Genomic DNA, 24,817 nt, shown 5'->3' with positions numbered 1-24,817 from the left:
ATTCTTCTCTAAGTTTCTTTTAGGTAAGTGTTTAGTATTTTCTTCTCCAAAGTTATTTGCTAACTGGTAAAATTTTAGTTCTGATATAAGGAAGTAACTAGTTTAGAATATTTAGAAAAAGAGGAAACTGAAATTTCGGGATTAAGAGAAAGCAATGTCATCTCTCCAGATGACTGCAGCAAAATCTTGTGGGAAGTGAAGGAAGATGAGCAACAAACATAAACCTCAGAACTACATCCCCTCTTAGGTTCACAGGGCAGAGCTCACATAGGTTCTAGAAGAGCTGTTGGCTTGTGCTTTGGCATGACGGTATTATGGGCAGAAATGACACCATACAAAACTGTGTATTTTGGGTGGCAGTTCAAGAAATACCAATTCAGTTATGCTGAGGAAGTTAAATCAAAGTTAACACAAAGACTCATCTGAGTTCTGGTGGGAGCTGGGATATAGGAGTGAACTCTGTATGTCAGGTCGGAAAAACATTGTACATTTTGATGACCTTCTAGCAGACACATCATCTGTAACAAAGCAAAATAAATTAAAAACCGTCTCACTGAAATAGTGGGAAGGGAGATCATAAGTTTCCAACAAACAGAATGATAAATTCAAATTAATTATACAAAACTTTTATTACTCATATAAAATGTATAGAATTTCATTGCTATTCTTTTTTATAGATAATGCTGCCTTTATGCCTTACTCTAATGAATATATAAAATATTTTAAAGGATTTTATGTATTATTTGTGACTTAAGTTCTCACAACCATATTTTTCCCATAATATTTTAAGATATTCCATCTCAAATTCTTCTGCCATAGGATTTTCAGAAATCTAATTTTTATAGTTAGAAAAAAACTATTAACTATATACCATCCAACCAAGCTGAGGTCATGATAATTATCAGGTTATCTAGTTTGAAAAAGTAATATGTAATTAAATATTCAATTACTTCCTCTTCTTAGATGAATCATATCCTAATAAGTGTTTAGCAACATAACCCCACGGAAAGCTCATTGAAACATCTATTAATTTTTCTTTTGCAGAGACAAGTTAAATGCTTCTATACAGTATATTTTGGAAGTGACCAACATGTTTCCACAGAGAGGCTCCTTATACGGTGGAACAGAAATCACTATAATGGGTTTGGGGTTTAGCACAATACCAACTGAAAACACCGTGCTCTTAGGTAAGAGTTTCACCCTCACAAGAGGGCTGTTATCATTTTTCTCGCCTTAAAGGATGTGCTGTAGATATTGAGTTATTACACAAATACTCTCAATGGAAGCTTTATTTTTCTATTAGCGTATAAAAGATTAAGTGTATTTGGTTAAGGTGGCAAAGAGAAACTGAATAACTGCTTTTGATTTCAATAAATAATTATTGTATATTTAATGTGTATAGAACACTTTAAAAAGGGAAAGTATCTGTTCTAAAAATAATCAATACTCAAACATGATTAGTAGGAGAAAAAAGTACCAAAAATCCTACTATACAATGTGGAGCTTTTGTAGGGTCTTGATCATTTATTAATTATACTTCATCTCTGTATTTCACAAAAAATACTTGAGAAAATGTTTTTATTCCACCTTTGTTCTTTCTAGGGTCCTTCCCTTGCAATGTGACATCATCATCAGAAAATGTCATAAAATGTATTCTTCAGTCAACAGGGAATGTATTCAGAATTACCAATAATGGGGAAGATTCAGGTATCAGCCAGCATCTATATGTTGTAAATAATGGAAGCACTTTTCCTTGAAATTAATTTGATTTTTATTTTATACTTAAAAGTATTCAGAGGGCCGGCCCAGTGGCTTAGCGGTTAAGTGTGCGCGCTCTGCTACTGGCGGCCCGGGTTCAGATCCCAGGCGTGCACCGATGCACCGCTTCTCCGGCCATGCTGAGGCCACGTCCCACATACAGCAACTAGCAGGATGTGCAACTATGACATACAACTATTTACTGGGGCTTTGGGGAGAAAAAGGGAAAAAAAGGAGGAGGATTGGCAATAGATGTTAGCTCAGAGCCGGTCTTCCTCAGCAAAAAAAGAGGAGGATTAGCACGGATATTAGCTCAGGGCTGATCTCCCTCACAAAAAAAAAAAAAGTATTCAGAGAATATGTATTGTTATTTCTTTCTGTAATTTGTCAGTGATTTTCCCTTGATGTAGAGAGCTACATATAGAGTGAATCAGTGGTAGACTTGAGTCTAAAAGACTCGACTTTAAAAATTTCCAAGTTTAGGGGCTGGCCCGGTGGCGCAAGCGGTTAAGTGCGCGCGCTCCGCTGCGGCGGCCTGGGGTTCGCTGGTTCGGATCCCGGGCGCGCACCGACACACTGCTGGCAAGCCATGCTGTGGCGGCGTCCCATATAAAGTGGAGGAAGATGGGCACAGATGTTAGCCCAGGGCCGTCTTCCTCAGCAAAAAAAAAAAAAAAAAAGAGGAGGATTGGCGGATGTTAGCACAGGGCTGATCTCCTCACAAAAAAAAAAAAAAATTTCCAAGTTTAGGAATTGCCATTTGGTTTTACTGCAGTACAGAGCTTCCTGAATTACTGTAGTTTGTTATCAGTCATGGATTTCTAAATGAATATTCAAATTGAAATTATATAGATTTTTGTATGTCTCTAAGCCTGAGAAAAATTAACATTTAAAGAATTGATTATAGCTTTAAAAAATATTCCATGTGATATTTCTGAACAACTTGTTTATTGACTTTCTGATTCTTTTCAAATTGTCTCTTGATCATCAGTTTTGGAGTTATGTGGTTTGTTTTTTTCCTTAGGTTCTTGTTATCTTACTTTCCATTATCTCTATTTTTGTTACATGTATGCACGTAAAAGTTGCACAATGTTATTTTAAAAGCTTTTTCAATAGTGGCTATATAAAAATGCAAAATTTTCAAAGATAATTATTAAGAATTTTTACTCCCTTTCCTTTTTTCTTTTAAAATATGACTCAATTCTTGCTCCCAGTACATGGATTGGGTTATGCCTGGTCACCATCAGTCTTAAATATATCTGTGGGAGACACAGTGATATGGCATTGGCAAGCACATCCATTTCTTAGGGGAATAGGATATAGAGTTTTCTCTGTCTCCAGTCCTGGAAGTGTAATTTATGATGGCAAAGGATTTATGAATGGAAGAGAAAAATCTGCATCAGGTATGTTTCCACTTTGTTGAGTTTTGCATCATGCTTCTTTTTCCTAGATATAATAAAAAGACATCTGTTTAGATTTAAAATACTTTTACATAAATAATATATACAAATACACAAAGTAGTTTAGTTGGCATTTTATTGCTGTAATAAAAGTATTCAAATTTATAAAATATTATAAATGTAAGCAAAGTATTTTATATATCAGAGATGAGTTCTGATAGCAGAAATATCTTTATTCATTCTGCAATAATCAACCAACTGGAAAAATCTATCAAAACAAGCAAAATACAGAGAAAATTCAAATGTGTTTTAATCATACCACTCTGATAGCAAGTACTGACCTTGCTTTAAAATCAGTATTTCTCCAAGTACGACTCAGTGTAAAGTGTGCCTTTTAGACTGCCTGTTTGGTTCTATACATATCGCAGTTTAAACTTTTTACTCATGAACACAAAGTAAGTATTATTCATTTTTCATTGAATGTTGAGTTTTTCTTCAAAATTTGGTAAGTTATGCCAGACTTGACATGGTTCTCTAGAAAAATTAATGCTGGATCTTGTCTTCTTGGAATGTAATTTCATTATGTGAGATAGCTCTTTTATAGCCAGTGAGTCATTTCCTTACTACTTCCTGTCACAATATCATACAGGTATTAAAAATAAGAAACCCATTGTCTGCGTGTGCATTTGAATCATCATTTCAAAGATTCCTTAATTGCTTGTATTTATTATGTACAATCTTATTTTATGGCAGGTTCATTTTCTTACCAATTTACTTCACCTGGAATCCATTATTTTAGCAGCGGGTATGTTGATGAGGCTCACTCCATTTTTCTCCAAGGAGTCGTTAACGTTTTACTGGCTGAAACCAGGCGCATTCCCCTGCACCTATTTGTGGGTAGCACTGAAGCCACATATGCTCAGGGTAAGAGGGTTAAAGATGGAAACTCTATTACTCAGGTGACCCACAGTTTGTGTGACCTTTCTGGAGTAGGAGGCAGATAACTGAGTCTAACCCTCCTTCTGTCTCCTACTAGCCACATACCTTTGAGTAGGTCTGGACTGCTCTGAGGCTGGAATTTATTCTAGAAAGAAGACTCATGTTAATGTTATCCTGCCAGTCTCCCAGAATGCTTGTGTGCCTCAAATGAGATGTAATCTGAAAAGGTTCTGACACTCTGTGCATGCCCCAAAATATATTAAAATGTGAGATGATGTTATTGTTTTATTTTCCCCATGGGATCTGGCCTTAGACAAATAGAAAACTAAATTAATTTATATTCACTCTCCTCTCTTTACTGGACCACATTTGTTCTGGTCTTTCTTTTAACTTTGTACTGCCCGAGCCCCTCTTATCATTAAAAAGTTTTACCAGAATATAAACCACCATCATCAAACTAAAGAGTAATGCAATCCAAAAACAGTTTCTGTTTTAGAATATTATCCATGACTTACAGGCAGTTCTTTTGTCTAAAGGAGGACCTGAGAATTTGAGCGTGGGAAGCTCTGTGGCGGGCTGCCTAGCAACAGAACCCCTGTGTGGCCTGAACAATACTGGGGTTAAAAATGCAGATAGATTGCTCTTTGAGCTTTCAAGTTGTTTTTCACCATCTATAACCAACATTAGTCCATCTGCTGGAACAGTAAATGAATTGATAACGATTACTGGGCGGGGCTTCAGTAATCTTGCATGTGCTAATAAGGTAAGAAAATAAAGATCTCCTTTTTACTTCTATATTCTCAATAAAAGAAAGATGTTTCATCCATAACCTCATAGTTTAATTTCTAACAGGTTTATTGATATATAATTCACATACCATACAAGTTACCCATTTAAAGTGCACAATTCAATAGCTTTTAGTATATTCACAGAGTTGTGCATCCGTCACCACAGTCAATTTTAGAACATGTTCCTTACCCCAAAAAGGAGCCCCACAACCCTTAGACATCATCCCCAACCCCTCCATCCTGCCCAGCCCTAGACAACCACTAATCAACTTTCTTTCTCTATAGATTTGCTTATTCTGGACATTTCTTATTAAGTAGAATTATACAATTTGTGGTCATTTGTGACAAGCTGTATTCACTAAGCATAGTATTTTCAAGGTTCATCTATGTTGTACCATGTATCAGTCCTTCATTTCTTTTTATGGCTGAGTAATATTCCACTGTATGGTATACACATTTTATCCATTCATCGGTTGATGGACAGTTGGGTTGTTTTCACTTTTTTGGCTATTATGAATAATGTAGCTATGAACATGCATGTGCAATCATAATTTAATTTTACAGTAATCCAAAGTATGCCTTAATTAGCCCCCAGAATTAATTTTATGAGTATAAAAATGTTTGCACATGATTAATTTTTTAAAATTTAGTTGTTGCTAATACAAAATTTAAGTTCATCATAGAGTAAGTATTGACTTGTTTTCATATTCATTTTACTTTCAGGTTACAATTGGTAGCTACCCCTGTGTTGTAGAAGAAAGTAGTAACAATTCCATTTTGTGTCATATTGACCCTCAAAACTCAATGGATGTTGGCATCAGGGAAATTGTCACATTAACTGTCCACAACCTGGGCACTGCTATCAACACACTGTCCAGTGAATTTGATAGGCGATTTGTACTTTTGCCAAACATCGACATGGTGTTGCCAAATGCAGGATCAACTACAGGAATGACCAAAGTGACCATAAAAGGCTCTGGATTCTCAGTTCTTTCTGCAGGTGTTGAAGTCCTTATGGGTCATTTTCCATGTAAAATTCTATCGGTAAATTATACAACCATCGAATGTGAAACATCTCCTGCTCCTCAACAGCTTGTGAAAGTAGACCTTCTGATACATGGAGTGCCTGCCCAGTGTCAGGGGAACTGCAGCTTTTCTTATTTAGAAAGCATCACTGCCTTTATAACGAGAATCTTCCCAAACTCTATCAAAGAATCTGTAAAAGTTCTTATTGAAGGAGAAGGCTTTGGCACTATCTTGGAGGACATTGCTGTCTTCATTGGAAACCAACAGTTCAAAGCAATAGATGTTAATGAAAATAACATCACTGTTCTGGTGACTCCTGTCCCCGCTGGACTTCATTCTCTTAGTGTTGTGGTGGGAACTAAAGGCTTGGCTCTGGGAAACCTTACGGTCAGCAGTCCCGCAGTAGCATCTGTCACACCAACTTCTGGAAGCATTGGTGGTGGAACCACTTTGGTGATCACAGGAAATGGCTTCTATCCAGGCAGTACCACAGTCAGTGTTGGGGATAACCCTTGTCAAATTATTTCTGTCAACTCCAGTGAAGTTTACTGCCGCACCCCGGCTGGGACAGCTGGAAGGGTCAGTGTGAAGATCTTTGTCAATGCAGTCGGTTACCCACCTCTGTCATTTACATATGCCTTGGAGGATACTCCATGTCTCAGAGGGATTGTCCCAAGTGCAGGTACTGTAATACCTGCCTTTTTATTGTCTTGATATCATATTTTCAGTAACATTTATTAGCATAGAATTGGAGTAATATTTATAAATGATTATTAAGATGTGTTTTTAGACAATCTCACATAACCCAGTTAATACATGGGATTCGAGTTCTGTGTAGTCTCTATTTTGTGATATTTTGCACATTCTTGGAATAAAATTTTTAGTCAAATTCCAACTTCTATTTCAGAACAAATTCTCATTAACTTGATGTAAATTTCAAAATGAGAAAGAAATAGATGAATATGGACCAATTGATTATCCAATTGATAATTAATTTGTGTCATTCATGTTGATATGGCACAAGAAACACCTGTTAAAATTCACGAGTAGTTGATCTTAACTAACATTGAGAATTTTTCACAACACCTTATTTCCGTGAAACTACAATTGATTATTAACTTATTAACACAACAGAATTCTTTTTAAGGAGGTAATTGGCCCATTCAGATGGAGAAAATATTATAAAATAAGATTTAGTTAATTATTTTGCGTGACATTTTTCTTTTTTTTTTAAATTTTTTGTTTATTCCAGTAACATTGGTTTATGACATTGTAAAAATTTCAGGTGTACATCATTGTACTTCTATTTCTGCGTGGACTACATCATGTTCACCACCAAAATACTAATTACAACCCATCACCACACACATGTGCCGAATTATCCCTTTCACCCTCCTCCCTCCCCCCTTCCCCTCTGGTAACCACCAATCCACTCTCTGTCCCTATGTGTTTGTTTATTGTTGTTATTATCTACTACTTAATGAAGGAACTCGTACGGTATTTGACCTTCTCCCTCTGACTTATTTCACTTTGCATTATACCCTCAATGTCCATCCATGTTGGCGTGACTTATTTTTCTAAGCTAGGAATAGATTGAGATGTCTTTTTTTTTTTTTTAATAATTTATTTATTTATTTTTCCCCCAAAGCCCCAAGGAGATAGTTGTATGTCACAGTTGCACATCCTTCTAGTTGCTGTATGTGGGACGCGGCCTCAGCATGGCTGGAGAAGCGGTGTGTGGGTGTGCACCCGGGATCCGAACCCAGGCCGCCAGTAGCGGAGCGCGCGCACTTAACCGCTAAGCCACAGGGCCGGCCCAGATTCAGATGTCTTGCTGATCCTTTGTCATTATGCTATGCTGTCTCTGATCATCTTCAAGTTGTTGGAATGCTTCTCTGTGTAATGAATTCTAGAAAGGCAGCTGTAGTGTAATGGTTGAGAACATGGCCTTGATGCCTGGGTTCAAATCTTGATTCTTCTACTTTGAAGTGATGAAACTTCGGACAAGTTTTTTAAATATTAGTTTCCTTATACAGGCAGGTACCTACCTCGTAAGGTTAAGGAAGTTCATTCATATAATGTAGCTTAGAATGGTACCTTTAATAAAGAACTCATTAAATGTTAGCCTTTAAAAAAAGTCTTTTTCAGTTTATATTACCAGAAAATGTATTAGGTTTGTGTAAGATAGATTCTCTGCCTTCAAGAAGTTTGCTATTTTCTGATACATCAAGTTTTCTCATTTAGAAAATTTTTAAAAAGCAAACATTAACAACAGCAATGACATACTTTATCCCCATGTATTTGTAATCATTGCAAATGATGAACTAGATATTGGCATATGTTCCTTATTTCCATGAACCATTTCTATCCCATATCTTTCTTTGAATGTCTCTTTCAAAACAATGTATTTGAAGATAAAAGGCTTGTAGACAAGCAAGAAATGAAGTGTTATTTACCGAAGAGACAAGGCAATAGATCACACTTAGAACAACACTTCCATTTGAAAGATGAAAATGTCAGACAAAATTAAAAATTTAAGACCCAAAAAATATTTTTTAGCTTGTTACCTTAAAACTATTCCTAATGTGAAAGATCTCATTAATATCTGTGGTCTTTAAAATTACGATGTGTATTTCAGTGATCTTTACTATGGTCAATTATGTGGTTATTTTTACTGTTACTACTTGAATTAAAATCAAAGTACTACTTGGTGACTCTGCATTTGTAACAAGTTATGTTGATTAATTTATATTCACTTAATATTTAGGTATGTATATATTCATTTGGATGACCTATGAAAAATTCCATGTGTTTAATGCCCTCAATGCATTTCTGTCAAAAGGAGGAAGGAAGGGAACAGAAGGATTGAAATACTTTGTTCTATGTACACTTATTCAAGGCATTGACATCAACATTCATCTATAAGTCTTTAAATTAATTCCTTATTTCTGTAATTACTATGTTATACTTAATTATTTATTTATCATAAGTTGTTTATCAAGTCATATATACTGAAAATACATGAATTAAGAAAGATAGGGGCCAGCCCCATGGCTTAGCAGTTAAGTGCGCATGCTCCACTACTGGTGGCCCGGGTTTGGATCCCAGGCATGCACCGACACACCGCTTCTCTGGCCATGCTGAGGCCACATCCCACATACAGCAACTAGAAGGATGTGCAACTATGACATACAACTATCTACTGGGGCTTTGGGGGAAAAAGAAAAAAAAGGAGGAGGATTGGCAATAGATGTTAGCTCAGAGCTGGTCTTCCTCAGCAAAAAAAAATAATAAATAAATAAATAAAAATTAAAAAAAATACAAGAAACTGAAAAAAAAAAAAAAAAGAAAAAGAAAGTTAGTTCATCCTCAAAAGAATTGCTAATATCAGGAAAGCACTAAAAATAAAAAATAGTAAGCCCTGTCCCAAAAATATACTCCAATTCACCAGGCCCTGCTCAGACTTCATACTCTTAACTCTAGATCTTCTCTCTTCTCTTCGCCTCTCTTCTCTACTAGGCTGAATTAGTAACTTACAACTCAGTAGAATGGACAGAACGGCTGGAAAATAACGAACATTAAGATAAATAACTTATAGTTAATATACCACAGACTGCAATGTATATTATAGCCAAAATGTATATGACATGGTGTGTATTGTTAATATTTATATTAGTTTTAAAATACTGGATATTATTTGTTTATGGAAGTAAATAGGTACTGTATACCTTTAAATGCTTGTGTAAGTATTAGAATTTAGATATATTTATAATGTGTGCTTTTTTTTTTTAAGGGCCACCAGGAACTGAAATTCAGATTACTGGATCTAATTTTGGTATTGATATCTTGGAAATTTCGGTGATGATAAATAACATTCAGTGTAATACAACCATGATCAATGACAGTGCATTGCAGTGCGTTGTCGGAGAACACGCTGGTGGCACTTTTCCTGTTATGATGCATCATAAGACAAAAGGCTCTGCTCTGTCCACAGTTGTTTTTGAGTACCCACTTACTATTCAAAATATTCATCCAAGCCAAGGTAGTCATGAATGTGCAAGAACCTACAAATATTTTCTATTTTTCAGTAAACACTTACCTTATTTAGAAAAAACAAATGTTCTTCAAACACTGCTAAAATTTGTAGTTTCCATAGCACATTAAAAATATTTTTGTTTATACATCAAATAAATAAGGATGCAAGGGTATCAATTAATCATTTTAAAACATTAGTTTAATGCCTGTATTTCTCTTAGTGCTATATAATTTATTTAAAATTTAGCCTGACCTAAAATGGGCAGGTTATATGTGGAAATTTTTTTTTTAAATCATGTTTAGACATTACTGACTTGTTATTATGTCTACATAAATAAGTATTGTTTTCTATTTGAAAATCATTTTAGTGGTTAAAAACCTTAAGAAAGTATAAGCAAGGTACTCTTCATTAAAATAGTAATTTTACATTTATGTTTCAACTACTCTGAGATGCTTTGTGACATCTCTTTAAGTAAAATTTTAGTTCCTAGAAGTAGTTTAAATAAATGACCAGATGTGACATTTACTCAGTGAGGATTTTAAAACACTACAATCAAACAAGATTCTGTAGCATTAATATAATATGATGTAATATAATGTAATCTATATATAATTTCAGTTCTAAGAATCTTTTCATTTAATGTAATTTACTTCAATTTCAGATTTTAAAATAAAGTTAAATATATACACAGAGGAAGCTTTCTTTTAACTGGTGTTGTTTTTCCCTTTTATATGTCTTCACTAGGGAGCTTCGGTGGTGGTCAGACCATGACTGTGACAGGCACCGGGTTTAATCCACAAAATTCAATTATATTAGTGTGTGGCTCAGAATGTGTAGTCGACAGGCTTAAATCTGATAGCACAACATTATTTTGTAAAATTCCACCTAATAATGGTAAGTTGTCAGAAGAAAGAATGACAGTCTTTGTGAAATGGTTAATTTTATAAAGATCAGAGTCTGAATTTCTTTTTTCAAGTTTTTATGTTCTTTGCGGTAATTGAATCACCTTTATGACTGCTCTAATTTTAAGCATTTTCTTCAGAACTTTGTTTTCTAGGTTTATCTGTCTCTCAAGATTCATAGCATTTGGGTTAGATTGAACTGTTTATAAGAAATTGCAGTTTTCAGTTAATCACGAAAACTGAAGGCTCGCTCTTTATTGAGCATGCAAAATGGAGAACACAGTTTTAGTTCCTGTTGGAATATTAGATTTCCCTTAAAGATGGGATAGTGTAAGTTATAAGCGTGAACTCTGATAGTTCATTGCTCAGATTCAAACCCAAGCTCTATCTTTTGGCAAGTTATTCAATTGCTCTATGCCTCAGTTTCCCCATTGATAAAGTGAGAATGATCACATTAGCATACTTTATAAGATTACTGTGAGGTTTAATAAGTTAATGTATGTAAAGTGGGTGGAGTGATATCTGAAACATGATTTGTGATTTGCTATCATTACTCTTATTTATTTTTATTTAATAATTGAGAGCTGGGCTCTGAGGAGCCCCTGAATCTCAGTTTTGCCACTTACTTACTGTGTCACCTTAGCTAAGTAACAACTCCTTTCTGCTTCAGTTTCTCCATCTATTAAATGGAGATAGTATTAATGCTAATTCAGTGGATTATTGTGAAGTTTAAATATCTGGTATTTTAAGGTCACGACAAATTTTTATTATCTAAAAAATTTAAGAAGAACCAAAGGGAATATTCTAGATGAATAAAGGATATAGTTTATGTGCAAACATTTTTTAAAAACGTTAACAAAATTTGATGAAGCTTTTTAAAAACATTTTTGCTCTTTCTGACTTCTTAGACAATGAGTATTGAAGAAAATGTTTATGACTGGGCTTATTTATCATTTCAACATCAGAGTTTGTATCCTGATTTTTTAAAAAATGCAGCAATGCTATCGAGATTTGTCAAGGTTTTTAGATTGTCTTAGCACTAGCTCCGCTTCTTCTTTTTGCGTTTTTGTATTGGGTTTCTGTCGTTTTTCTCTCTTACCTTGCTTTCAGCTGTCACTCCTGCTGTTGTCAGCGTCCCTGTCGTCAGCACTTCTTCCTTCCTTCCCGGTCTAATTTGCAGTGTTGGATCCTCTAGGACTGGAAAACTAAACAGGGAAGTTTGTAGAATTGTCCAAGGGAGAGTCTAAGGGTTTTTCCCTGTGGATAGTGTGCATGAACTTTGTGATGTTTTTGGCTATAGCTAGAGATAGTTATTACCTCACATACAGCCTGTGTATGTTGGAAAGTGATTTTGGGAAAAGGAAGATGTTATTGAAAATGTTTGGGAATTTTGGAAATGAATAAAGGCCTCATGGCAGAACTGTACTCAGTTTGATCCTCTTCTCCTAGGCACGGGACCTGAGCAAGCCTGCGAAGTGAGTGTGGTCAATGGGAAGGATTTGTCACAGTCCGTGGCTCCTTTTACATACATGGTGCCACTGACTCCGCTCATCAGTGAAATATCTCCCAAGAGAGGCAGTACAGCAGGGGCCACCAGACTTACAGTCATGGGATCAGGCTTCAGGTACTGTCTTTGTACACATGTACATCAGTGCATATCTCCAGACTCAAGCCATTACGCCTGCTTTCTCATAAGCCAGGACAGTGCTTAAATACAGTCATGTAATGTGGACCCATCTGCTCAAAAGTCACGCTTAAAGCACATAATAGTACTAATAGCTAACATTTATTGAGTACTTAATCTGTGTCAGTCACCTTCCTACCCTGCAGAAACTTCCTGCCTTACCTTACTAGATATTTTTATCTCATTTTATGGTTAGGAGACTGAGATTAGAGAGGTTAAATAACTTGCCCTAAATCCTAGTAAGTAGCTTCACAAGTATAAATCACCGTCTCGTTATGCTTCCCCAGCATCTCATCTCCAGCCATGAGCTGCTTCATTGAGTCAGTGCAACATGTCTTCACGCATCAGGTCCGTTTCGTTGTAACTGGCCAGATTCCTTTTTCCTTAATATATTCATTATTTGGCTCAAATTTGTGGACGACACAGTCATCATTCTTCAAGTGCATAAGGCTGACTTCAAAACCCCAGATCATTTAAATCATAGAAGGCAATTTTAACTCCTCAGGTACTCGTAACTACTGTGGACTTGCATTTTTACATGGAGATTAAGTTCTAAAGCCTGTGAATGTGGTGAAAATGGCACATAGGCAAAATGATCCCTGAAAGTCTCTTATAAGGTGCCTGTTTGGAGACCAACATATAATCTCTCAATAAATTGAACCCAGGCTATCTGTCTCCAACACTAAATACCTGCTAGTTTGTACGCTTTTATTTCCTGGCCTCTTAATCTCTTTGTTTACTTTTTTCTCAAACAAGTATTTTGAAGTCTTACTACTGAAAAAAAATGTCAGTCTGCATTTTGAGGGACTATAGGATAAGATCATAATTTTTGCAATGCCACATATCAGTAATAGGGTCTGACAGTGTGATCTAGAAATTTGAGAGAAACATCAGTGTTCTGTTTTCCCCCTTTCTTCTTTACAGTGAAAATATGCAGGATGTTCTCGTCACCATAGCTGAAGCCAAATGTGATGTCGAATATTCCAACAAGACATGTATCATCTGCATGACAAACACCCACACTCCTTCAGGGTGGGCTCCAGTGCGTGTCAACATCAGAAGCATTGGCATGGCCAAACTGGTAATGGTGCTGTTGGGTATAGTAATCTCAGCAACAGAAAAACTAGTATTAGGGGAGGTGAAATAATTGGTAATGGACTTTTTACTTTGTTAATATCTCCAAAAAATAACTGAGATGTGACTATAATATATTTAAAGTAGCTCATGTTTTTGTTGCTTATTACTAACATTTTATGATATCAGATTTTTAAGTATTCTTCATTATGGGTAATTGGTAATGGGTTTTTCACTTTATTATTATTGTGAAAGAAACCAACAGGCAGCTATAACATATTTAAAGTAGGTTATACTTTATTATTAATGAAAATGTTAACTGTTTTAGATTTCTTCTTTTTTGAGAAACTGAATGAAGAATTCTGATAAAACCTCTAAATTTAAGTCTCTCATGTTCTGTTACAGGATAATGCTGACTTCCTATATGTTGATGCTTGGTCCTCCAACTTCTCCTGGGAAGGAGGATCTCCCCCAGAGGAAGGGTCACTAGTTGTTATTACCAAAGGACAGACAATTTTGCTGGATCAAAATACCCCCATTCTGAAAATGTTGCTCATTCAGGGTAAATTTCTGAAAATCTGCTTGTTAGACTCTGCCTATGGAATATGTCTTTGAGGTTAAGTTAATCAAAATTCATGATTATGAACATCCATAGTGGTATCATGTTTTTAATGCAGAGTATAGTACTGAGTTCTTTAAACTGAGTATTACAATCCATTTGTGGTAGGAAATTATTTAGTGTGTTGCAACCAGAATCTTTTAATGAAATTGAATAGAAAACATCAGAGTGTATTGCGTTCGTATGGGGAAGCATCTTTTAAAGTTAAACGTTGTGCGTGCCTATGCCCTTGCAATGGACTACAACAGGAAAAGCTGTTTCCCGCTTAGAAAGACACTGGTATAGGGAGTTACAGGAGTTATAAAATCATAGAGATTTTTTAAATTCTATACTGAACGACTCCCCTGACTCCCCTTGGAGGCCAGCTTGTGATTCTCACCTTGGCCTGTGGACCTGCATTCAGTTGTTACCTGGAGTTCTCTCTGCTTCTTGATATTCTGTTTTTACCACAGAAAACTAAATAACCAGAACTGTTACAATTAGATGAAAAGAGACAATCATTGGCAAGAGTAAGTTGCTTTGGGCTTCAGTGTATAAACTTTACCATAACAGTTTTAGCTGCTCAAAGACCTCTGCATTTTGTTTTGATTTTAACTTCTGGAATAATAGCAATGTTTCAGTTATTTGAAGTTATTAACTATTGAACCTTTGGACGAGTAAAGTTTTACTGTCCACAGCTTTACATCAGTCTTATAAAAGTGTCTTGGTACATTCTTTAATAATGCTAATCAGGATATAGCTGTTGCTAGTGCAGATTCGTGGATAAAAGTTCAGAGCTGATGTTGGCATTATAATGATTTCTATAAAAAGTGCTTTTCTTTCATTTTAGTTAATTTTTATTTTGAGGCCCTGTGTTTGTAGAACTATACTTCATGGAGTTGCACTAGTTAATAGCATTTAAAACAACAAATGGCCGAGGGAAAATGATATGCCCAGGGATTTGATTTTTATCAGCTCTTGAGTCTTGTCTCAAATTTTTATACTTTATGTTGCCAAAGAGCAGAAGTGAGGTGACATGCATAGTGAACGCAGATAGGAATGAGAAATTAAATTTTAATGTATAATTTAATAAATAACTTTTAGTAATAACTTTCCTTGTGATATATTTCAAAATTGCATGGTTCATAGGTGGAACTCTGATATTTGATGAAGCTGACATTGAACTCCAGGCAGAAAATATTCTAATTACAGACGGAGGCATTCTTCAGGTAAACGAGAGAACCTGACGTATGTTCATTGCTAATCTCTCTCTATTTCTTTTTAAAATAGTATATGTAAAATGGAAGTTAATTATGCCAAACTCTCACAAGTTTATCTTTGTGTAGGTTTCTGTTATTAGTATAAAATCCTTTTTCTGGGGAAAAGTTTCCCAGAGTATTCTTGTGCTTTTAATGGGAAGATAATAATGTATTATCATAGAGCAGAATTTAAAATAGAGCAGATAAAAAATTATTTCTGAGATGTGGCTAAAGTCAATCAGGATGCTTTCCAAAGGTCTGGCATAGTGTATTTGGCTGAGTAGAAAATTTAAGGGTTATCTTTTGGAAGAAAGATACTGACAACTGAATATTCGATTCTCAAAAGAGAGGGGAGAAGAGGAAAGAACTTTTGAGTGATTAGAATTGTGGATCTTGAGTTTTAACTTTCTGAACCATGCTGGTGAAATCCCTTGCAGATTGGGACAGAAGCGTCCCCATTTCAACACAAGGCGGTCATTACCTTGCACGGGCATCTGCGATCTCCTGAGCTCCCAGTATATGGCGCTAAAACACTGGCCGTGCGGGAGGGAATCCTGGATCTGCATGGTACGGAGGCCAAAAGGGCTCAGGAAACTGGTCTAGGAGAGACTAGCCAGGAAGCCAGAGACAATCCTCCTGATAACTCGCTAAACGAAAACCTGCGAAGCCTCTCCTGTCTTTGATATTCCCTCTTGACTCCTCTTTATCTCTTCCCTCCCCTTATCCAGGCCAGGTGAGCCTCTACATACCATCAAGACTCACAACCAAGGTTACTCTTGGGGAAGCCGTATTGGGTCTTCTCTACACCCTTCCTCTTACCCCTGTCTAGGTGCCCCCGTAACACCTTTTGTCTAATTTAGAACTTACCACAGTTCATACTGATTGTCTACTTTGTTCATTAATCTGTATAAAAAGACATGAAGTCTGAAAGCAGAGGATTGTAATTCTCATATTTGTACTCAGAAACGGGCTCTTTTTAAAATATAACTATAAATTTATAGTCATACTTTCCTATAACTATATTCTGGAAAATTATCAGCAAATAAAAATGATTTTGATCACGTTTGAAATATCAGGGTAACTTATTTAAAGAAAGCATAGTGTGAATCCTTTTTTTTTGAAGGCTTCTATATTGCAATAATCGGTGTCTTTTATAAATTTAGAATGTATAAACATGACACCCAGTTATGATCACAACTGTCCTGCATTGTGCTAACTATAGATACTAATGTGATTTTCAGAAATTTACACATTTCGTTTGTCTCTATATTATCAATTTAAGCAATTCCTGTCAACAATGACAAAGATAATAGGCCTCTGCCCATTTTATCAATAGTGTCACAGCACATTTATGTTGAGTTCCTGTAAAGAAAATTGTCACAAACAGAATATATCTTTGCAGAAGGATGTTTTTTCAGATTTATAGACCCATACGTGTTATTACAAACCTGATTGTTACTTTTATAAAGCAAGCACTCTACATATTTCTTTTTCGAGAAATGTATGAAATGCTAAGGTAAAATGAACGCTCCCCAAATTGATTCAATCCAGGAAAAGATTAAAATGCATAAAGCTTTCAATATCTGAGAAAACACATCTGAAGAAATACTTGGTTTGTGTGTTGGCTCCAGGTCTGCCTGTTCCCGTGGTCTGGACTCGTCTGGCTCATACTGCAAAGGCAGGGGAAAGGACTTTGATTTTACAAGAAGCAGTAACGTGGAAACCAGGAGATACGATTGTAGTTGCAAGCACAGGACACAGGTATGGTGTCTTCTGGGCCTGAGAATTTTGATTTAGAACAGAGATTTTAACTATGTAAAAGAGGGATGATTCTGAAGGTCAACAACTATTTGATTTAAATTTGCAACCTCTAATAAAGAAACATGAATAGCCAAATATATATTTGCCAAATGTTAACATTGGGTTGATCACTAATATGTTGTTTTCGTTGATTGACTTTACAATAAGAAAGAGTATAAATTTGAACCTATAAAAAAATATATACTAATAAAATATGGTAGCTGTTTTTCATGGTTAGGTTCTCATGTCATATTTCATTTGAAAAAAGCATTCTGCTATTAAAAGTCTCTTGAAAACCTCTGCCTTAGAGCTTTAGCTCAATACATTAATTCATGCAAAAATGTAAATGAGTTTCTTTGTTTGGGATCATCAAAGAACATGGTTGAAAGCAGCTAGTGAACTCTTTCTTATCTTACAGTCTTGGCAGTGGTTCCCATGGAGCAAAATTGTTAGTAATGATTGAATAAAAGGGAAGAAATCATAATAGAATGAGTGATGATTAGCATGACCTTTTGCACATGTGACATTTTATAGTTGAAACTGTTTATGACCCTTAATTTCTGTTTAATTATATATTTTAGCAAATAAGAAATGTACGGAACAAAACTGATAGAGCTACACAAAGAATATCAGTGGAGAGAGGGAGCAAGAGGAACTTTATTTTTGCTTTGTTGTTTAAATTATGGGTAATAGCAAATTGGATATGGTTATGCTTATTAGAGAACAAATAGTAGCTTATGACAAGAAACCGCTACATTATGTTAAGGTCGTGACTCAATTTAGAATTAAAATTCAAGATGGCATTTTGGGTTTGCCATTTTCCAAGTTAAAAATAGACTTGCAGATGTTAGGAAGAGTTTAAATATATACTTAGCTTTATAAATGCACATTTTTTTTCTGCCCTTGGAAGAAATTTTAATTACATAATGGCAAAATTAAAAAGCAGCAAAATGACAGGGCTTACCAAGAGAATAGAATGTCCTCATTTATAGCTTTCTGTATGACATAAAAGAGTAAATTTAGAATTTAGCTTAGGAATATTTAGTTTTAGGAAACAAGAATTAAGTAGTTTCCCACCAAATCTAACTCATTGTTCACTATTTCATTCGTAAATCCTATTTGAGAGTTTGTAGAGCTAGTGATTAAGAATACAACTTCCAAATGTCAGTCTGCCTCGGTCCAACGCCAGCAATACCATTTACTAGGCCTGTGGCCATATTATTTCACCTCTCTGTGCTTCAGTAAAATTGAAATGTTGTTAGTATCTATCTCAGAATTATTGTAAGAGTTAAATGAGTTAATATGTGTAAAGTACTTAGAGCTGAACTTGGCTCAAAGTAAGTGCTGTGTAAGTGTTAGATATATTTCAAAGGAATGAAAATGTGTTTAGATGCACATAACATATAAAAATGCATTTTAGGACTTTCTTTTCTCAAGAAATCTGTTTCATCTGAATCCAAGAGAACTCTGGAGAGGCCAGTTAAGTGATGCCCCCTTATCTGGAGCAACCTTAATCTCCACTTCCCCTGCCCCCTCCCCACACAGTTCCTTCCCTGGGTCTTTTGGCATTATGGGTTTCTTCATCCACTCAGCATCTTGAAAAACAACTTTAGTCTCCTGTCTTTTCTAGCTACTTTCTTTTTGTCTCCTTTTAAAAAAAAAAAAATTAAATTACTTAATATTATGCCCATTTCTTCCTTTCTACACATTTTTTTTCTTTAAACCCTTACAGTCTAATTTTGATCTTCACGGAAACTTTTCCAGTGACCTCCTGACTGTCAGCATTCTTCATTTCCAGCACATCACCAAGTTCTTCGGGATCTGCCCTTGAAATGCCTCTTGCATCAGCTTTCCGCGCTCTCAGTTTCATTTAGACTCTCAGTCCCTCACACCTGGAATGTTACATCATCTTCCTATTTGGGCTTCCTTCCTCTACTTTCTTCCCCTCATGAATTCATTCTGCATTAATTTGTGCAATCAATCAGAAACCGTTCCTGAGTAGTGACAAGTACTGTACTAAGTGCTCCACATACAGAACAACTCGGTGGGCATCTTACCTAGAGGAGCACACAGGTGGTGGAAAGGACAGAGAAGTAGATAGGATAGTAGGCGCAGATGTGATAGGCCCGCAGTATGGTGACTATGAGCACTAAAAGGGCGTTAGGCAGGGTGCACTGGGAATCCAGAAGAAGGGTGGGGAAAGTTGAGAGAGGTGACTTTTTACCTATTTCACATGTGACATTATCATTTGAACTTGTATTTAAAGGAGGAATGAGAATTGCTAAGGGAGAGAAGAGTCTAAAGGGAGTGTCAGGAAGACACAGAAGTAACTCCCCTAAGCTTACCTCTGTTAACAGCACCAATCACTCTTTAGTGGATAATACACAATCAGGCATTGACACACATCTCCTTAAAGTCAGAGGCACTTTCTACTTGGTATCCCCAGTACTTAGCTCTGTGCCTAGAAAACAGGCTAGACACTCAATGACTGTTTGTTGAATGACTCAATACATGAATATGTATATTATAGAACTGACAAGTCCTTTTGCTGTGGCTGGAATTTGGGGTGTACTGAAGGAATAGTAGAAATGAGACCTCCTAAAGTTTATCTCAATCATTTCTTTTCCCTCCTCAGGAAACTCCAATGGCTTTCCTTTGTAAGGGTTTCTCAACCTCAGCACTATTGACATTTTGGACCTGATAATTCTTTGTTGTGTGGGGCTGCCTGGTGTATGATAGGATGTTTATAAACATCCTTGGCCACTCACCACTAGATGCTAATAGCACGCCCCAGTTGTGACAACCAAAAATGTGTCTAGGTATTGCCAAATGTCCCCTGGGGGGGATAAAGTCATCCTCAATTGAGAATCATTGAGTGTGATCCTCAAAGTTATAAGTGAATAGTTCTTTTCTAAATTTTTTTATTTTTTGGTGAGGAAGATTGTCCCTGAGCTAACATCTGTGCCGATCTTCCTCTGTTTTGCGTGTCAGGCGCCGCCACAGGATGGCTTGATGAGCAGTGCGTAGGTCCACACCTGGGATGCGAACCTGTGAATCCCAGGCCACCAAAGTGGAGCATGCGAACTTAACCACTACGCCACCAGGCTGGCCCCTGAATAGTTCTTTTGAATACTTTATAGAAATTAGTACAGGTCCATGAACAAGTGTAGCACTTGGAATAGATTTATTTAATTGACTTGCCTTTGTAAAATTTATTCAGTTACTCTGAGAGAGAGTAAAACACCGTCTTCAAATTCCTCTTCAAAATATTGTATGATACTTAAAATTTTTCTATATTACACATGAAATGTTCAAAATAGCATAAAACAAATGCACCAAGACAGTGTTATGCCGATTTATATTAATTTTGATAGTTTTTCTTAAAATTTTTACAGACGCAGTCAGCGAGAGAATGAGAAAAGGACCATTGCATCTGTATCTGCTGCTGGCGTACACATAACACTAACTGTGCCATTGAACTACACACATCTGGGAATCACTGTCACGCTCCCTGATGGAACGCTGTTTGAAGCAAGGGCAGAAGTTGGAATTCTTACAAGAAATATTTTAATAAGAGGATCTGATAATGTGGAGTGGAATGACAAAATTCCAGTGTGTCCTGATGGATTTGACATAGGTAATTTTAGCAGCCATAGTGTGTCAACTTAAAATGTTTCCAGACATTGCAAAAATGTTCTCTGGGGGCAAAATCACCGCCAGTTGAGAACTGCTGGACTGGGTTTTGCTCTCCAAATGGCAGTGATTTACAACGCGAAAGGTTTATTTCTCGTTCATGCTACGTGTGTCCAATATAGGTCAACAGCAGGGTTCTGCTCACTGCAATTATTCCAGGGTCTAGGGTGCTGGAGGCTCCATCTCAACATGGGCCTCCATGATCTCTGAGACAGGAGACAAGATGGCTGGAGAGTCAAGCAACAGCAGTTAATTACTTTGGTCCTAAAGTGTCTCTTCTACTCAGGTGTCATTAGTCAGAACTGATTCCGTGGCTATGCTTACCTAACCACAGTTCATATATATATAGTTAAGAAGAATATATAGTTAAGAATATATATGCATATAGTTAAGAAGCACAATGTATTTTACAAGTCTCTTTTAAATATTTTTATGTAATCTCTAATACCATTACAATCCTATACATGGTTGAATACTAACAAATACACCTTAGATATAGCCTTTTCTTCAGTGGGAAATATACGACAAAGCTCATTGGATTCAATGTGAAATGGCCTATGTTCTGATTCCAGTTCATCTGAATCAGGTCTCACAATGTCCATGAAACCTAATTTCATCATGTTTAAAATAAGAATACTTCCTGTTCTGCCTACTTACTATCACTGTAAGAATTAAGTGACATGATGCATATTCTAGTGCTATACAAGTATAAGACTGCATTAATTCTGTCAAACCCAAATCTTAGGGTAAAGCTTCAGAGACAGTAAGACAAAATACCTTTATCAGTACTGTAGGGGAGGAAGACAGTTCCTCTACCCTCTAGGTTCTTTTGGCTGGTCTAAAAATTAAATTGACATGAGACAGAATAACAGGAGAAAATCAAAGTTTAATAACATATATACATGGGAGAAACCCAGGAAAACTGAGTAACTCGCCAGCATGGCTGAACCCGCCACCTTAAATACCATCTTCAGCTAAAGACAAAAGAGGATGTTGGGAGTAGTGGTTTGGGATTTCAAAGGGGAGAAAGAATTTACATGGAAATGGAAATGCAAATGTTTGATAAACAAGTGTTTGCTGGGCCATCTATAAATAATGTGACCTGAGAGGACTTTGGAAAAAGTGGGCTTGCTGGTGCCTTTCTGTCTGTCACACCTATTTTACATTATACTACAGTTATCTTATGGTATTAGCTCCTTCTGAAACAGGCCTTCTATCTTAAATTCTTTTAGGCACTTAGAGGGAAGGTCAAAGTTTCTTTCAGAGTCTTTTGTTCTTAAATAATCAAGGCAAAGAGACACATTTTGGAGTGGCCAATTCTGATCTCCCACAGTATTCATTCAGTCATTCAAATATTTATTTAGTATCTTTGAAAAATGTTGTAGTAAGTGCTTTATAGGGAATGTGAAGATGAACATGACAAGGTACTTACCTTTCTTAACTATGTATAGGAGATGATGTGAATGCAAATAATTATGTTCCAGGATGAGATTAAAATTGCATGTAAATAAAAAATATAATTAGGTATGGGGGAAAATATTTATATAGTTAGAGGATTTTGACATGGTTTTTCTTTGTGATGTCTTAAAAAATATTTTTAAAGGTGAATTTGCTACACAGACATGTCTCCAAGGAAAGTTTGGAGAAGAAATAGGAAGTGACCAGTTTGGAGGCTGCATTATGTTTCATGCTCCTATGCCTGGTGCTAACATGGTAACTGGAAGAATAGAATATGTAGAGGTACGAGGCATTATTGTTAAATCACAGTGGTTTGCCGAAGGTTATCCATACAATGAACAAGCATTGAGCTCCTGCTGTTTGCCAGATGCTACTTATAATCTGGTAGAGGAGACAGATAAGTAAACAGACAATTTTAATACACCCAATTATTCACCCATTCAATCATGCCAAAATTGCGTTTCCCTATTTTTCTCACACCCCACATCAAATTCTTCAGCAGCTTATATCTCCTCTGCTCACAAAATGCTGTGTCCTGAATCCACTCTCTTTCCACCACCTCCACCCGACCTCTCACCCAAGCCACCATCACCTCTAACTTGGACTCTGTGATTTTCTCCTAGCTGACCTCCTGCTTCCACCCTTTCTCCAGTAGAATCTCCACAACACAGCCAAAGTAGAAATTTTAAAGTATAAATCAGATCTTGTTACACCCTGTTCAATGGCTTCAAGTTACACCTAAAAGTAAAAGTCCAAGTCGTTCCCATGGGACTCACACAATCTGTACCCCAGCTGGCCTCTGACTTCATCTCCTACGACTCTACCCCTAGCTCATGCCATGCTAGTCACATGGGCCTCCTTGGGTCCCTTGACCATGTCAAGCACACTCCTGCCTCAGGTCCTTTGCACTTGCTCTTCATTCTCCTTGGAGTGAGTGCTCCTCCGCTAAATACTCACATGGCTCACACTCTCATTTCAGTCAAGTCTCTTCTCAAATGTTCTGTCTTCAGAGAGGCCTTTCCTCACCATCTTTATTTGAAATAACTGCTCAAACCCCTGTTTTCCTTTATTTACTCATAACTCCTGACATTATATCTATTTTTTCTCTTTTTTATGAGGAAGATCAGCCCTGAGCTAACATCTGCCAATCCTCCTCTTTTTGCTGAGGAAGACTGGCCCTGAGCTAACATCCATGCCCATCTTCCTCCACTTTATATGGGACGCTGCCACAGCATGGCCTGACAAGAGGTGCGTCGGTGCGCGCCGGGATCTGAACCGGCGAACCCCGGCCCCCCGCAGTGGAGCGCGCACGCTTAACCGCTTGCGCCACCAGGCCGGCCCCCATTATATCTATTTTTAGTCTCTCCCTCTAGAATAAAAACTCAGTTAGCTCAGAGATTTTGTCTTTGTGGTTTTCTGCTGATTCCTCTGTGGCTAAAACAGTGCTTGGCATATAGCAGATTCTCAACTGATTATTAATTGAATAAATATATACATAAATGAATAAATATGCAAAGTATCCCCAAGAGATTAGGAGCCTTTCTGTATCTTACTCATATTCAGGCTATATAATTAGAGTTCAGCATAGTTTTTGTCAAATATTCAGTTAAAAGAAGGGAGGAAGGAAGGGAGGGAAGAAGGGAGAGAGAGGGGGAGGAAAAGATAGTGAAATGCATAAATCCATTAAACTGGGAACACCTAGACTGCAAACAAATCATCAAGGGTGACAGAGTTAACACCTGCATTTTGTGAAACTCCCCTCCTCCTAGGATGTGTTACACGTATGTGACATCTGAGATACGGACTGAGTGAGGTTGCCAGGGACATTCTATGTATTAAATATTAGTAACAGTTAATTTTTTAGTTTTAGATGAAGAATAAAAATATATAGATGCCCTAACATGTTACATCCAAACCTTATGGGATCGTATTATACACAGACACACACACACACTCTCTTTCACACACACTGGCATCCTCTATATTAGATCATTAGATCATAGGCCTACTGAAAGAAAGTACAGCAGAGTGGTTAATAAGAGCACTGACTCTAGAATCGGACCAACTTGGGTTTAAATGGAGTTCTATGACCATGAACAAGATATTCAGCCTTTGTAAACTTCAATTTCTTCATCTGTAAAGTGAAGTTAATGGTTAAGTGGCTACTTCATAACATTGTGGTAAAGGCTGTGATCATGCATATGAGACACTTAGCACAATACCTGGCACATGATAAACATTTAAGAGATGTTTCTTATGATTATATAAGAATCAAAGTGAAAGAGAAAAAGAAGTCTTTGAGAGGTTTTATTTTGCTAAACACAAAAGTTTAGTAATAGACCAAAGTGAAAAGCAGAAGAGTCTAAGACGGCTTTTGTTAATTAACTAATTCACTCATTTAT

General features: G+C 36.5%; 1 protein-coding gene across 1 annotated transcript in view; it reads left to right on the top strand.

Moving 5' to 3' along the window:
- The window catches only part of PKHD1L1 (PKHD1 like 1), a 152,328-nt gene that overhangs the window by 63,043 nt on the left and 64,468 nt on the right, over positions 1-24,817 (top strand). Inside the window, 16 exon segments of the mRNA XM_087447119.1 lie at positions 1,045-1,187; positions 1,603-1,707; positions 2,973-3,161; positions 3,912-4,082; positions 4,634-4,860; positions 5,609-6,593; positions 9,705-9,953; positions 10,692-10,841; positions 12,299-12,473; positions 13,458-13,614; positions 14,013-14,169; positions 15,355-15,434; positions 15,902-16,031; positions 17,096-17,225; positions 20,660-20,901; positions 22,561-22,697. Of these exon segments, the coding sequence (XP_087303245.1) occupies positions 1,045-1,187; positions 1,603-1,707; positions 2,973-3,161; positions 3,912-4,082; positions 4,634-4,860; positions 5,609-6,593; positions 9,705-9,953; positions 10,692-10,841; positions 12,299-12,473; positions 13,458-13,614; positions 14,013-14,169; positions 15,355-15,434; positions 15,902-16,031; positions 17,096-17,225; positions 20,660-20,901; positions 22,561-22,697 (3,427 nt within the window).

The sequence above is a fragment of the Ceratotherium simum genome, chromosome 23 (assembly GCF_057802395.1).
Source record: "Ceratotherium simum simum isolate JZ-2026a chromosome 23, ASM5780239v1, whole genome shotgun sequence".
NCBI classification, from domain to species: Eukaryota; Metazoa; Chordata; class Mammalia; order Perissodactyla; family Rhinocerotidae; genus Ceratotherium; species Ceratotherium simum.
The sequence above is the reverse complement of the archived record's forward strand: the minus strand, read 5'-3'. Positions and strand labels throughout refer to the sequence as shown.